Genomic DNA, 13,787 nt, shown 5'->3' with positions numbered 1-13,787 from the left:
TCTGAACACAGACAAAATATTCTTCTGCAAAGAAGGATATGTATTTTTTGGAGACTTATAAGGATATATGACAATTCACTTTAATTTTCTTCCTGCTTAGGGCATTGTAAAACAAGACTCACTTGTGATCAATCTAAACCGGAGTAATCCCAAACTGAAAGATCTATATATTCGCCCAAATATTGCTCAGAAGAGGATGCAAGGCTCACTAGAGGCCCATGTCAATGGTATGGATAATCTCGTGTGCCTAGGCTTTGTCTTCAGGGGCACATTTGTAGGAATGACAGATCAGATAATAAAGTATGACAAGGAGTCATCGGTCAGTTAGCTGAGTTGAGTAGAGCATGGTGCCAGTAAGGTATGACAAGGAAATGCTGGGAGAAATCTACTTAAACTACTGTATATGGCCAGAAGGAAAGGAAAGCTCTATACAGTTGTTCATGTGTCCTGTGACCCTGTTCAAATCAGCCAGAAGAGTTGCAGTGCCTTCTGGCCTAACCTAACTATACTGCTTGACATTTCTTCATTCTTTTCCCCAGGCTTCCGCTTCACATCTGTTCGAGGAGACAAAGTGGATATATTGTACAATAATATTAAGCATGCTTTGTTCCAGCCCTGTGATGGAGAAATGATTATTGTCCTGCACTTTCACCTCAAGGTATACCTTTCTACTTAACTAGCTATAAGCTCTTGGGCAAGACACTTCATTTCTCTCAGCTTCTTTCCTCCTATAAAATAGTGATGAAAAAATCACCTTTCACATAAGAACCTTAAGATGGTTAAATGAAATAATGCCTCTAATGGCCACAAGGCCTGGCATCTAGACGGTGCTCATAAGCATGTTTGTTCCTTTGATGTGTTGCAATGGCCAGCAAAATATATGAGATCTCCAGATTTCTATTTCTAAAATAAATAGGTTTTGCTTTGGATAAAATTTGTTACCAGCATAATTTCCAAAGTTACTATAATAAGTAAGAGCACTTTTTAAAATGTACACCGTTTTACATTCCCAAGCATCATTATTTGTGATGACACTAGGGATGGTTTAATTATTTCTGCATGCATGCTGTGGAGGCCCATGTTTGGATCACTGCCATTTCCATCACAGATACTTTTGTGTTTCTGACTTTCGTCTTCTTTCTGCTTTATGATGGCAGAATGCCATCATGTTTGGGAAGAAGCGGCACACGGATGTGCAGTTCTACACAGAAGTCGGAGAGATAACCACGGACTTGGGGAAACATCAACATATGCATGACCGAGATGACCTCTATGCTGAGCAGGTCTGTGAAATTTAGTATAGTATTTGCAGGATTGTGAGGGAGGATAAGGACAAATCCAAGTTCAGGGATTGTATTTTCTAAACAACCCTGAGCTGAGCATGGTGACTCACGTATGTAATCCCAGCACTTTGGGAGCCCAACACGGGTGGATCACCTGAGGGTCAGGAGTTCAAGACCAGCCTGGCTAACATGGTGAAACCCCATCTCTACTAAAAAATATAAAAATTAGGCTGGGCGCGGTGGCTCAAGCCTGTAATCCCAGCACTTTGGGAGGCCAAGGCGGGTGGATCACAAGGTCAGGAGATCGAGACCATCCTGGTCAACATGGTGAAACCCCGTCTCTACTAAAAAATATACAAAAAATTAGCTGGGCATGGTGGCGCGTGCCTGTAATCCCAGCTACTCAGGAGGCTGAGGCAGGAGAATTGCCTGAACCCAGAAGGCGGAGGTTGCAGTGAGCCGAGATCGCGCCATTGCACTCCAGCCTGGGTAACAAGCGCGAAACTCCGTCTCAAAAAAAAATTAATTAATTAATTAATTAAAAATAAATAAAAATTAGTTGGGCGTGGTGGTGTGTACCTGTAGTCCCAACTATTTGGGAGGCTGGGGCAGGAGAATCTCTTGAACTCAAGAGTCAGAGGTTGCAGTGAGCCGAGATAGCACGGTGCACTCCAGCCTGGGCGATAGAGCAAGACTCCATCTTAAAAAATAAACAAACAACCCTGGATCTGTTTGTGCAGAGCAACTAAAGTATCTGCTGAGATGGTGTATTACGATAGTTTAGGCTTAGGTTGCAGACTCAGCTTGACAGTTAATGGCATGGTGGTCTTAAATAAGGTATATGTACATGTTAGTTTCATAGTTATGAGAATTAAGTACTATAAAGCACTTCAGGGATGATCTGTGTAGCAAAGCACCATGGCGCATGTTTACCTGTGTAACAAACCTGCATATCCTGTATATGTACCCCTGAACTTAAAAGTTGGATTTTTTTTTTTTTTTTTGAGACAGAGTTTTGCTGTTGTTACCCAGACTGGAGTGCAATGGCACGATCTCAGCTCACCGCAACCTCCGCCTTCTGGGTTCAAGCAATTCTCCTGCCTCAGCCTCCCGAGTAGCTGGGACTACAGGCGCGCGCCACTGTGCCCAGTTAATTTTTGTATTTTTAGTAGAGACGGGGTTTCACGTTGTTGACCAGGATGGTCTCGATCTCTTGACCTCGTGAACCACCCGCCTCAGCCTCCCAAGGTGCTGGGATTATAGGCGTGAGCCACCGCGCCCAGCCTGGAATTTTTTGTTGTTGTTGTTAAAGCATAAAAGCACTTCAGACTTGAGGGGAATTACTATTAACAAATGTGATGGCTATATTTGATATTTTTTTCTTCTACAGATGGAACGAGAAATGAGACACAAACTGAAGACAGCCTTTAAAAATTTCATTGAGAAAGTAGAGGCTCTAACTAAGGAGGAACTGGAATTTGAAGTGCCTTTTAGGGACTTGGGGTAACATACCTTATCTTCTTTTTGGCCTAAAGTTTCACTGGTCTGCCTTTTGGTACAATAAATTCTTCTTCCTTTAATAATAATTTAACATATTATGTCCTTTCTTCCTATGACTAGTAATCTTTGAGACATCCATTTTTTCTTGAAAATGTTTAAGGGTTTAAGTGAGTGGCTAACTCTTAAGAGGCTTCCTCTGGAGATCAGTCTCCAGTGAGTATGCTGGAGCTGTTTGGAAGTGGGAGAGGGAAGAAATTTTTCTGTTGTGGCAGCAGCAGTCTCTCTTGTGATGAGCTCAGTCTTAAAATTTCTCTCTTCCAGATTTAACGGAGCTCCTTATAGGAGTACCTGCCTCCTTCAGCCCACTAGTAGTGCACTGGTAAATGCTACAGAATGGGTGAGTGTTTCTTAACTCATTTTAGTAAGAAATTAAAGGAGGATAGATGTTTTTGATTCTAATTATTGTGATTTTCATTTTCAATATTTACTTAGACTTAAAACTCATTGAACAAATGACACTTATTCCCCCCACCCCCGAGACGGAGTTTTGCTCTTGTTGCCCAGGCTGGAGTGCAATCTAGACTCACTGCAACCTCTGCCTCCCGGGTTCAAGTGAATCTCCTCCCTAAACCTCCAAGTAGCCGGGATTACAGGCATGCACCACTGCCTGGCTAATTTTGTATTTTTAGTAGAGACAGGGTTTCTCCATATTGGTCTCAAACTCCTGACCTCAGGTGATCCACTTGCCTTCACCTCCCAAAATGCTAGGAGTACAGGCTTGGGCCACTGCACCTGGCCAAGTGATACTTATAAAGTCTCTTTAGGGCAGGCATGATGGCTCACACCTGTAATCCCAGCACTTTGAGAGGCCAAGGTAGGAGGAACAGTTGAGGCCAGGAGTTCGAAACCAGTCTGGGCAACAGCAAGAACCTTTCTTTTTTCTTTTTGCTTTTTTTCTTTAAGATAATGTCTTTTTAAATCGTTTCTTTTAAATAATTCACATAGTTTCCTTGAATTTCTTCTCCTTGAAGGATGATTTTGATCTTGTAGATCCTTACACTGTGGCTTCTTAGTATGTTGTACTGCTTCAGTCTTTCAATAAAGCGCATAAAACAGCTTAGTTGTCTTTTGTGTAATGATTTCGATCATGAAAGTTACTTGAAATATTGCTTTGGGGGAAATATTTATATGCTAATGATTCTGTTTCTTTCTGATAGCCACCTTTTGTGGTGACGTTGGATGAAGTGGAGCTGATTCACTTTGAGCGGGTCCAGTTTCACCTGAAGAACTTTGATATGGTAATTGTCTACAAGGACTACAGCAAGAAAGTGACTATGATCAATGCCATTCCTGTAGCCTCTCTTGACCCCATCAAGGAATGGTTGAAGTAAGTAAATCGGCCATCTATCTCCTATTTATCCCATGAACCCTGTATTATAGAATTTAAGTGTCGTATGTTGTTCATTAAAATCACTAATACACTTAGGGTGAGACTGCCTTTTGTTATAGACCAAGACTTGAAAACTTGAGATCTATTAGCTAATGGAGCTGTTCACTTTTTCCTGATTCCCAAAAATAGTTCATGCACCCTTAAAGAAAACAAAAATCTAAGGTTTTTTAAAATTTTCATTGTTACCCAGGCTGGTCTCAAACTCCTGGGTTCAAGTAATCCTTCTACTTCGGCCTCCCAGTGTACTGAGATTACAGGCATGAGCCATTGCACCCAGCCAATATGGAACATATTTACAATAGCTTTTTTTTTTGGAGAAAGAGTCTCACTCTGTCGCCAGGCTGGAGCGCAGTGACGCAGTCTTGGCTCACTACAACCTCTGCAATCTGCAACCTCTCCCTCCTGGGTTCAAGCAAGTTTGTTTCCTTCTTTCAGGAATTATGGTCTTGTGCTGCTTTGTATCCAGTGTTTGAAAACTGCTGTTTCGTATTTTGTTTTGTAGTTGTTTAAGGTGGTAACGTAAACCTAGTTGTTGTTACTCCATCATGACTGGAAGCAGAAGTTTCCGTGTATGTTGTCTACAGTAGATGATCTCAGGCAGTTTTATGGTTGGTTGTTGTTATCCTTACTACTGTCATTTCTTTAGTGACAATAGTGCCACCATGTCAGTTTTTTCTTCTTCTTCACCCACTCTTGATTCACCTCTCCTCAGCAGAAGTGAATTAAGAGAAAGTCATTTGAGCATTTTCTAAATACAGGGCACTTTAGGTACTGGGAAAAATCATTCCTACCTTCATATAGATATTGCATCAAGTAAACAACACAGAGGAAAGTAGTGGAAGGTTGAAGAAGGAAAGCAAGAACCATTGAAAATTGTCCCCCTTTTTTTTTTGAGACGGAGTTTTGCTCTTGTTACCCAGGCTGGAGTGCAATGGCGCGATCTCGGCTCACCGCAACCTCCACCTCCTGGGTTCAGGCAATTCTCCTGCCTCAGCCTCCTGAGTAGCTGGGATTACAGGCACACGCCACCATGCCCAGCTAATTATTTGTATTTTTAGTAGAGACAGGGTTTCACAATGTTGACCAGGATGGTCTCAATCTCTTGACCTTGTGATCCACCTGCCTCAGCCTCCCAAAGTGCTGGGATTACAGGCGTGAGCCACCACACTCAGCTGGAAATTGTCCATATTTCTTAACCATAGTAGTGAAAAATAGAATTGCAGAAGTGGTCATGAGTTAAGACAACTGAGAAATGAGAGGGAAAAGCGTGGGTGAATAGGAGAGAAGACTAAGTGAAGAATAGGGAAATTGGTGTTTAAGGAAGAAAATGGGAGAGGATAAGCTCTGACTTGGGTGAAGGACAAAGCTTGCTTCAGTTGGAATGCTGGTCTGTTGTGAGGGCTAGTGCTCTAGGAGATCAAAGAGCAGCTCTGGTGGCATAGTACAAAGAATATCTGCTCCCAGGCTGGGCACGGTAGCTCATACTTGTAATCCCAGCACTTTGGGAGGCTGAGGCACGTTGGTCACCTGAAGTGAGGCGTTCTAGACTAGCCCCACAAACATGGCAAAACCCTGTCTCTACTAAAAATACAAAAATTAGCCAGGCATGGTGGCATGTACCTGTAATCCCAGGTGCTCGGGAGGTTGAGGCAGGAGAATCACTTGAACCCAGGAGGTAGAGGTTGCAGTGAGCCAAGATTGTACCACTGCACTCCAGCTTAGGTGACAGAGCAAGACACTGTCTCAAAAAAAAAAATCTGCTCCCAGATGTTTGAATACAGAAAATACGGAAGATTGATTTGTTAGGTCATTTCTCTTAGTTCCTGCGACCTGAAGTACACAGAAGGAGTACAGTCCCTCAATTGGACTAAAATCATGAAGACCATTGTTGATGATCCCGAGGGCTTCTTTGAACAAGGTGGCTGGTCTTTCCTGGAGCCTGAGGGTGAGGTGCGTGAGTGTGGGGTTTCTTTTCTGGTACATAGTGTTGCCCACTATCATTTGGTCAGTTAGAATGGCATATAAATAGCACATAAGGGGCTAAGCCATCTGAGAGAAGTTCTGAACACAACTTGATATTGTTTCTTTAGTTTTACAGGTAAATGATAAATTGATTGCACAGTGGTAGCTCCTGACAAGATTTTATTGAAACTACAAGAACTTTTCAATTTCTTAGTATTTAGGGGAAAAGTCCTTCTGGACATTTTGCAAAAATTATTTTCTAAAAAATGGTCCACTTGACGTCTGTGTGATACATTAATACAGAAAGTCTTTGTTGTTAATTTATCTGGGTAAGGAAAGCTAAAGTGAATTTTTCAGAAATAAAATAGTAAAATAATTGTAACTGACCACTGATTTTAAACAAGTCATTTTATCTCTTGATCACACAGTTTTTTGCTCTTGTTTTCTTCATGAAAATGCTGGTATACTGTGTGGGCTGAATTAATTTATCAAGTTAATAAGGTAAATGTAAAAAGTATGTATATTATGCCCTAACTCACCAGGGGAGTGATGCTGAGGAAGGGGATTCAGAGTCTGAAATTGAAGATGAGACTTTTAATCCTTCAGAAGATGATTATGAAGAGGAAGAGGAGGACAGTGATGAAGATTATTCATCAGAAGCAGAAGAGTCAGGTTAGTCTTATGAAGTTCATCCTGGCATCCTAATATATCATTTCTGAAAACTACTTTTATTTAAACTAAGAGAAGAACTCTGTCATTCCATTTCATTCCTGCATGATGACTAGTGCTTAATCAATTTTCTTCCAGACTATTCTAAGGAATCATTGGGTAGTGAAGAAGAGAGTGGAAAGGATTGGGATGAACTGGAGGAGGAAGCCCGAAAAGGTTTTCAAAAATGTTTTTATTCTGTCTACACACAAATTTCTAACACATTTCAGTATTTTGAGGTGTTAGTATTAATGGCCTAATGAGAGTAACAAAAGAACACTATACAACTGATCTCAAGCCACAGATACAACTTTGAAGGAGAAAATGAGGTCTGTTATTTGTCCATCCTCCCCAGTGGGTAGTGCTCTGCCTAACTGCTGTTTTCATCTGCCCAAGCCCCCATCTTGCCAATAGCCTTGATAGCCACATAGTCATGTAAGACTCAAGAATTAGCCTACTCAGTTTACAAACCTAAATCCTTGAATTTCATTTTCTAGGCTTCTTCCAGGTTAGGAATGTCTTTATAATGCTAATCTAGTACTTTGAAACCAAACCCCAAACAAAAGTTTAAAGCTAGAAAGGAAGGCGGGACGCAGTGGCTCACGCCTATAATCCCAGCACTTTGGGAGGCCGAGGCGGGTGGATCACGAGGTCAAGAGATCGAGACCATCCTGGTCAACAACGTGAAACCCCATCTCTACTAAAAATACAAAAATTAGCTGGGCATGGTGGTGCACGCCTATAGTCCCAGCTACTGGGGACGCTGAGGCAGGAGAATTGCTTAAACCCAGGAGGTGGAAGTTGCAGTGAGCCGAGATCGTGCCATTGCACTCCAGCCTGGGTAACAAGAGCAAAACTCCATCTCAAAAAAAAAAAAAAAAAAAAAAAAAAACTATAAAGGAAATAATATCTGCTGTGTTCCAAGTATTGGGAATAGGTACTTCTCATAGGTTTTTATTTAACCCTTAAATAATTCTCCCTTTTGTAAATAAACCAAGGCTCAGAATGTACTTGCCCAAGATCACACAACTAGTGACTTAATAAATATTAAAACTTGGGTCTAATTCCAAAATATATTCTCTACTATCTCATGTTATCCAGTAACATTAGGTACCTAAAGTTTACATATCACTAACTAATAATCCCTCTTCTATTTAGCGGACCGAGAAAGTCGTTACGAGGAAGAAGAAGAACAGAGTCGAAGTATGAGCCGGAAGAGGAAGGCATCTGTGCACAGTTCGGGCCGTGGCTCTAACCGTGGTTCCAGACACAGCTCTGCACCCCCCAAGAAAAAGAGGAAGTAACTTCTGAACTTTGGCCCTGTGCTCCATTCTTCCTCCAGTCAACCCCTGAAAATTTTACATGACATAGAAACTGTATTTTCCTTTTGTTTTCATTTGAAGTTTTGCCATTTGTGTTTATGGGTTTAGGGGGCCATTTGTGTGGACCAATCTACTCGGGCAATTCCAGGCCCACCAGGACACGTGCCAGTGGCCCCATTCAGATGGCAAGGGAGGAGGTGTTCTTGAAAACAGGAGGAGGATCCCGCTGTTAATAAATATTGTTTCATTCTTCTCTTCCTGTCACCTTCTGCCAGGACAGCGATGGCTTTTGACATCTTATTTGGTGTCTCAAAGCTGTACTTCCAAGACAGTGGTACAAGGTGACTCTTAATTGCTTGTATCATGGTTCTTGACCAGCACATTCAATCCTCCATCTTACCTTTCTGCCATGACCTTCCTCACATCTCTAAGTTTTATCTTTGCAATACTCAAGATTCTTGAAAATTTGCTGATGGTTGTGATAGACCATACAACTTGAGCTGGTGAGGCAGATTGGGCTGGTGCCTTCATCTGAGGTTTCCTGCTTTCTTACCTCATGCAGATTGAGGTATTTCTGCTGCCTTGGAAGACATAAGAAAGAAGCAGTGATACTCCCTGGCTTGGTTATTTTCTCCATACAAATGCACGCATGGTACAATGATAGAAGGCAAAATTACCACTGTCTTTTTTTTTTTTTGGTATATCTAAGGAAGAATGGTTGTTCCTGGTGTACTGCTTCTAGTAAAATCTAGAGGAAAGCTCAAAGGAGTCAACATTTAGATCTGGAAGGGGCAAATCCTGCCTTGGGCCTAGAATACTCTGATGAGAAAAAAGAAGAGGAAGGGAGGCCATATCTACAATACAGCCTCTCAGCACTGCTGCTCCTTGTTTTAACTTGTCTTGCATTGTACCATATTTATCACAGTTTCTGTTGAACAGCTTTTCAAGTATTTGGGGAGTTTATCTTGCCATCCTCCCCTTCTGGTTCTCTGCACCCACCTGTCCCACTATAGTTCCTTCCATGCTCTGACTTTAAGAGAAGTGGGGAGGGGTCCCAGATTTTATGTTTGTTTTTTTCTCCTTAGCAGTAGGACTTGATATTTTCAATTTTGGAAGAACTAAAAGATGAATAAACTGGGTTTTTTTGTTGTTGTTTGTTTTTGTAAATTCACCTTTTCTGATCATTCTTTTTCATTTCCTGAAAGCAAGCCTGCTTCTTGCCTGGTAAAGTGCTAAGGCATTAGAGAAAAATGCCTTTAGCTAGCTAGCATCACAAAAGAAACTTTGACCATTCTGAACTTTCATCATTAGGTTGAGAGATACTAGACATCACAGTAAAACAAATTCATGTTGTAGCAAGTTACTTTATAAGAGATTTTACTATGGTTCCTTCAGAGATCTGAATAGCACTTGTTTCTTCATGAAAACAAATCTTCAGTCATCTCCTTGTAAATAGCATGGAGCGCAGCAGCTGCTTGAAGGGAAACCTTCAGCCTTCCTATTGGGGTAGCCAGATCTTCAGGTTTAACAACTGTTGGGGAAGGTGGGGTGGGGGGAATGTCAGGCAGCAGTATCACTCAGTTAAACACTTTAGGGTATTTGTCAGGTTAAGTAAGTACTGGAGATAATGAATGAATAGTGGAGGAAAATGGGGTCATTGCAACAGTGTGTAGGTGCTGTAAATAAATGAAAGCACAAGGTGCACCTGTACCAGAACGAACAAATTGGAAAAGGATTTCTGGAAATAATTCATGAGCTAAGTCTTTAGAAAGTAAAAGATGCTTAAAGTATCAAGATACAAGAATGTGTTTGGAAAACTGCAAGGAGTGACAGGAATGAGCCTGTATGTACAGGCCACATAATGGCCTTGTTTGTCTTGGAATGTGATTTCAACTGAAGATATCAGAAGTGATTGTTCTTATGTGGGGGTCTTGAAAGATGACTACTGTTTGGATAATACAGTCAAAGAGGACACAAGTTAAACTAGGGAGAGTAGTTAGGATATTGTAGTAATTCAGGGGGAGGGGAGTAATGGATGAGGGTCTAAAGTATAATGAGGTGGGGACAGATTCAAAACGTTTAAGAAGTGTAAATTTTTGTGACTGGAGTGAGGAATAGCTTGGAATCAAGGATAGCCATTCTAATTTGGATAACAAGATAGTTGGTGGGTAAGAGGGAATACAAGGTACAAAGTTGTAATCAAGGGATTTTGAGGTACCAAGGGGAAACAAGAAATACAAGCAGTGACATCTAGTCTGGGCTAAGTCTAGATTGTATTTAGAATCTGGTCTAGAAACCTAGATTTGAGATTATTTCTAGACTACGAACTCAGTGGATATAATCAGGAAGAGGGTATATAGAGAGAGAAAAAAAAAGGATTTAATGATGACAATCCAAAATTTGAAGAATGGATAAGAAACCTACAAAAGAAACAGAACACCCAGAGAGTGATAGTCAAAATTTCCAACCAGGTGCAGTGGCTCATGCCTGTAATCCCACCACTTTGGAAGGCTGAGGCAGGCAGATCAACTGACTTCAGAAGTTCAAGACCAGCCTGGCCAACATGGTGAAACTCAGTTTCTAATGAAAAACACAAAAATTAGCTGGGTATGGTGGCACATGCCTGTAATTCCAGATACTAGTGAGGCTGAGGCAGGGAGAATTGCTTGAACTTGGGAGGCAAGGCTGCAGTGAGCCGAGATCAAAAGACTGCACCCCAGCTTGGGAAACATCAAGATGCTCAAAAAAATTAAAAAATTTGAAAAAAGTCATGAGATTTGGCAATTAGGAAAACATAAGAATTCTGTAAAGTAGGCCAGGCATGGTGGCTCACACCTGTAATCCAAGCACTTTGGAGGCCAAGGCAGGCAGATCACCTGAGGTCGGGAATTCAACAGCAGCCTGACCAACATGGTGAAACCCCATCTTAAAAAAAAAAGAATTCCATAAATCAGAATGGAAACAGTCTTAGAGGGAGATGCAGGAGGTAGTAAAATACAGGCAGGGCCGGGCCCAGTGGCTCTCACCTGTAATCCTAGCACTTTGGGAGGCCAAGGCAGGAAGATCACCTGAGGTCAAGAGTTCAAGACCAACCTGACCAAGATGGAGAAACCCCAATCTCTACCAAAAATACAAAATTAGTCAGGGGTGATGGCACATGCCTATGATCCCAACAACTTGAGAAACCAGGAAGAGCATAGCATGTTTAGGAGTGAATTGGAAAATGGCTTACAAAGATATGGCACTTGCCCTATGCCACTTTCTTAATCTTTTTTTTTTTTTTTTTTTGAGATGGAATCTTCCTCTGTTGCCAGGGTGGAGTGCAGTGGCTTGATCTCAGCTTACTGCAACCCTGCTAATTTTTTTTATTTTTAATAGAGATGGATTACACCATGTTAGCCAGGATGGTCTCAATCTCCTGACCTCATGATCCGCCCGCCTTGGCCTCCCAAAGTGCTGAGATTACAGGCATGAACCACCGTGTCCAGCCCCCTTTGTTAATCTTCCCCCTTCATCCTTTATTTAAGTGCTCCCTTAATCTTCACAACTCTATGAGACAGGGACTACTGTTACTCCCACTTTATAGGTGAGGAAACAGGTTAAATACCTTGCTCAAGATCATAGTTGGAAAGATACTAGAGGAATACAATGAAGAATCTTATCTAACATTTGAACTTTGTAACCCTTAGGATCTGAGGAGGAGTATTCCTCAAAAAACGTTTATAATGATCAGTAAGAATAATTTTATATCATGATTTATTAAACATTACATTTTAAAAGTTTCGCAGGCCGGGAGCAGTTGTTCACGCCTGTAATCCCAGCACTTTGGGAGGCCGAGGTCAAGAGATCGAGACCATCCTGGTCAACATGGTGAAACCCCTTCTCTACTAAAAATACAAAAAATTAGCTGGGCATGGTGGCGCGTGCCTGTAATCTCAGCTACTCAGGAGGCTGAGGCAGGAGAATTGCCTGAACCCAGGAGGCGGAGGTCGCGGTGAGCTGAGATCGCGCCATTGCACTCCAGCCTGCGTAACGAGCGAAAGTCCATCTCAAAAAAATAAATAAAAAGTTTCACAAAACAATATGTGCAATGTACTCTTAATTCGTGTTCTCTTTCCCCCAGTTTTGGTTTGCTGTTTTCAAATTCCCATTGTGATTTCCTAATTCAATTTCACATCCACTAATGGGCTGTGATTGGAAATTTGAAAAACATTGGTCTGGTGGAAAATGTTTTTTTTTTTTTTTGAGACAGAGTTTCACTGTTGTTACCCATACTGGAGTGCAATGGCACGATCTCGGCTCACCGGAACCTCCACCTCCTGGGTTCAAGCAATTCTCCTGCCTCAGCCTCCCAAGTAGCTGGGACTACAGGTGCTGGGATTATAGGCGTGAGCCACTGCACCCGGCCAGGTGGAAAATCTTAAGTGTCTAAAGATCCTAGCAGATAGATAGATGACATCCAGGTATGTAAGCTAATGGGAGCAGTGAGGACTGAAAAAAGCAGGTCCAATTAAAAGTATTCAGATACAGATGTTTTTAAAACATGACCTATAGGCTGGGCATGGTGGCTCAAGTCTATAATCCCAGCACTTTGGTAGGCCGAGGTGGGTGGATCACGAGGTCAAGAGATCAAGACTATCCTGGTCAACATGGTGAAACCCCGTCTCTACTAAAAATACAAAAATTAGCTGGGCATGGTGGCGTGTGCCTGTAGTCCCAGCTACTCGGGAGGCTGAGGCAGGAGAATTGCCTGAACCTGGGAGGTGGAGGTTGCGGTGAGCCGAGATCGTGCCATTGCACTCCAGTCTGGGTAACAACAGCGAAACTCTGTCTTAAAAACAAAACAAAACAAAACAAAAAACATGACCTATAGCAGAATGTGAAAGGATTTAAAAAGAAGGCAGTGATTAAATTTATTACGTAGAAACATTTACTATAGTAGATAGAAATGGGTAGAACCCAATCTTCAGGCAAAAATTAAATAAAAAGAAAAAAAAGTAGATGGAAATGGGGTGGGAGAAACCAGTGGTAGGAAGACAATTTAGAAATTATATAAGGGGGCCGGGCACAGTGGCCTCATGCCTGTAACGCCAACACTTTGGGAGGCCAAGGAGGGTGGATTGCTTGGGTCCAGAAGTTTGAGACCAGCATGGGCAACGTCTCTACTAAAAATATAAAAAGTAGCTGGGCATGGAGGCAGGTGCCTGTAGTCCCAGCTACTCAGGAGGTTGAGGCAGGAGAATTGCTTTAACGTGAAAGGCGGATGTTGCAGTGAGCCGAGATCGCACCAGTGTACTCGACCCTGGGCAACAGAGTGAGACTCCATCTCAAAAAAGAAAAAGAAATTATAGACAAAATTATAGTAAGGAGAGCATAGTCAATTCACAAGTAGAATGAATAAAACTTAATGACCGGTAAATGTGAAGAAAGAGGAGAGAGTTGATGTCTTTTTCAAGAGACAGGATAGGTCAGGCACGGTGGCTCACATCTGTAATCCCAGCACTCTGGGAGGCCAAGGCAGGTGGATCACTTGAGGTCAGGAGTTCAGGACCAGACTGGCCA

At 41.9% G+C, this 13,787-nt stretch overlaps 2 protein-coding genes across 5 annotated transcripts in view; one reads left to right on the top strand and one right to left on the bottom strand.

The window, feature by feature from the left end:
• The window catches only part of SUPT16H (SPT16 homolog, facilitates chromatin remodeling subunit), a 35,694-nt gene extending 26,302 nt beyond the window's left edge, over positions 1–9,392 (top strand). Inside the window, exons 17-26 of the mRNA XM_002753769.7 lie at positions 101–227; positions 540–658; positions 1,158–1,283; positions 2,674–2,786; positions 3,105–3,180; positions 4,001–4,170; positions 6,054–6,183; positions 6,738–6,867; positions 7,003–7,080; positions 8,062–9,392. Of these exons, the coding sequence (XP_002753815.1) occupies positions 101–227; positions 540–658; positions 1,158–1,283; positions 2,674–2,786; positions 3,105–3,180; positions 4,001–4,170; positions 6,054–6,183; positions 6,738–6,867; positions 7,003–7,080; positions 8,062–8,207 (1,215 nt within the window). The 3' untranslated portion in view covers positions 8,208–9,392. The remainder of the gene's footprint in view (positions 1–100; positions 228–539; positions 659–1,157; positions 1,284–2,673; positions 2,787–3,104; positions 3,181–4,000; positions 4,171–6,053; positions 6,184–6,737; positions 6,868–7,002; positions 7,081–8,061) is intronic.
• Positions 8,878–13,787, bottom strand: part of RPGRIP1 (RPGR interacting protein 1) — a 90,905-nt gene continuing 85,995 nt past the window's right edge. For 2 of the 4 annotated variants that reach the window (XM_035260059.2, XM_035260061.2), the window contains exon 12: positions 9,550–9,756. In XM_035260059.2, coding sequence (XP_035115950.1) covers positions 9,644–9,756 — 113 coding nt within the window. In that variant the 3' untranslated portion in view covers positions 9,550–9,643. Of the gene's footprint in view, positions 9,757–13,787 lie in introns of all 4 variants that reach the window. The other 2 variants (XM_035260060.2, XM_035260062.3) reach the window with 2 other exon arrangements.

Source organism: Callithrix jacchus, chromosome 8 (assembly GCF_049354715.1).
Source record: "Callithrix jacchus isolate 240 chromosome 8, calJac240_pri, whole genome shotgun sequence".
NCBI lineage: Eukaryota > Metazoa > Chordata > Mammalia > Primates > Cebidae > Callithrix > Callithrix jacchus.
The sequence above is the reverse complement of the archived record's forward strand: the minus strand, read 5'-3'. Positions and strand labels throughout refer to the sequence as shown.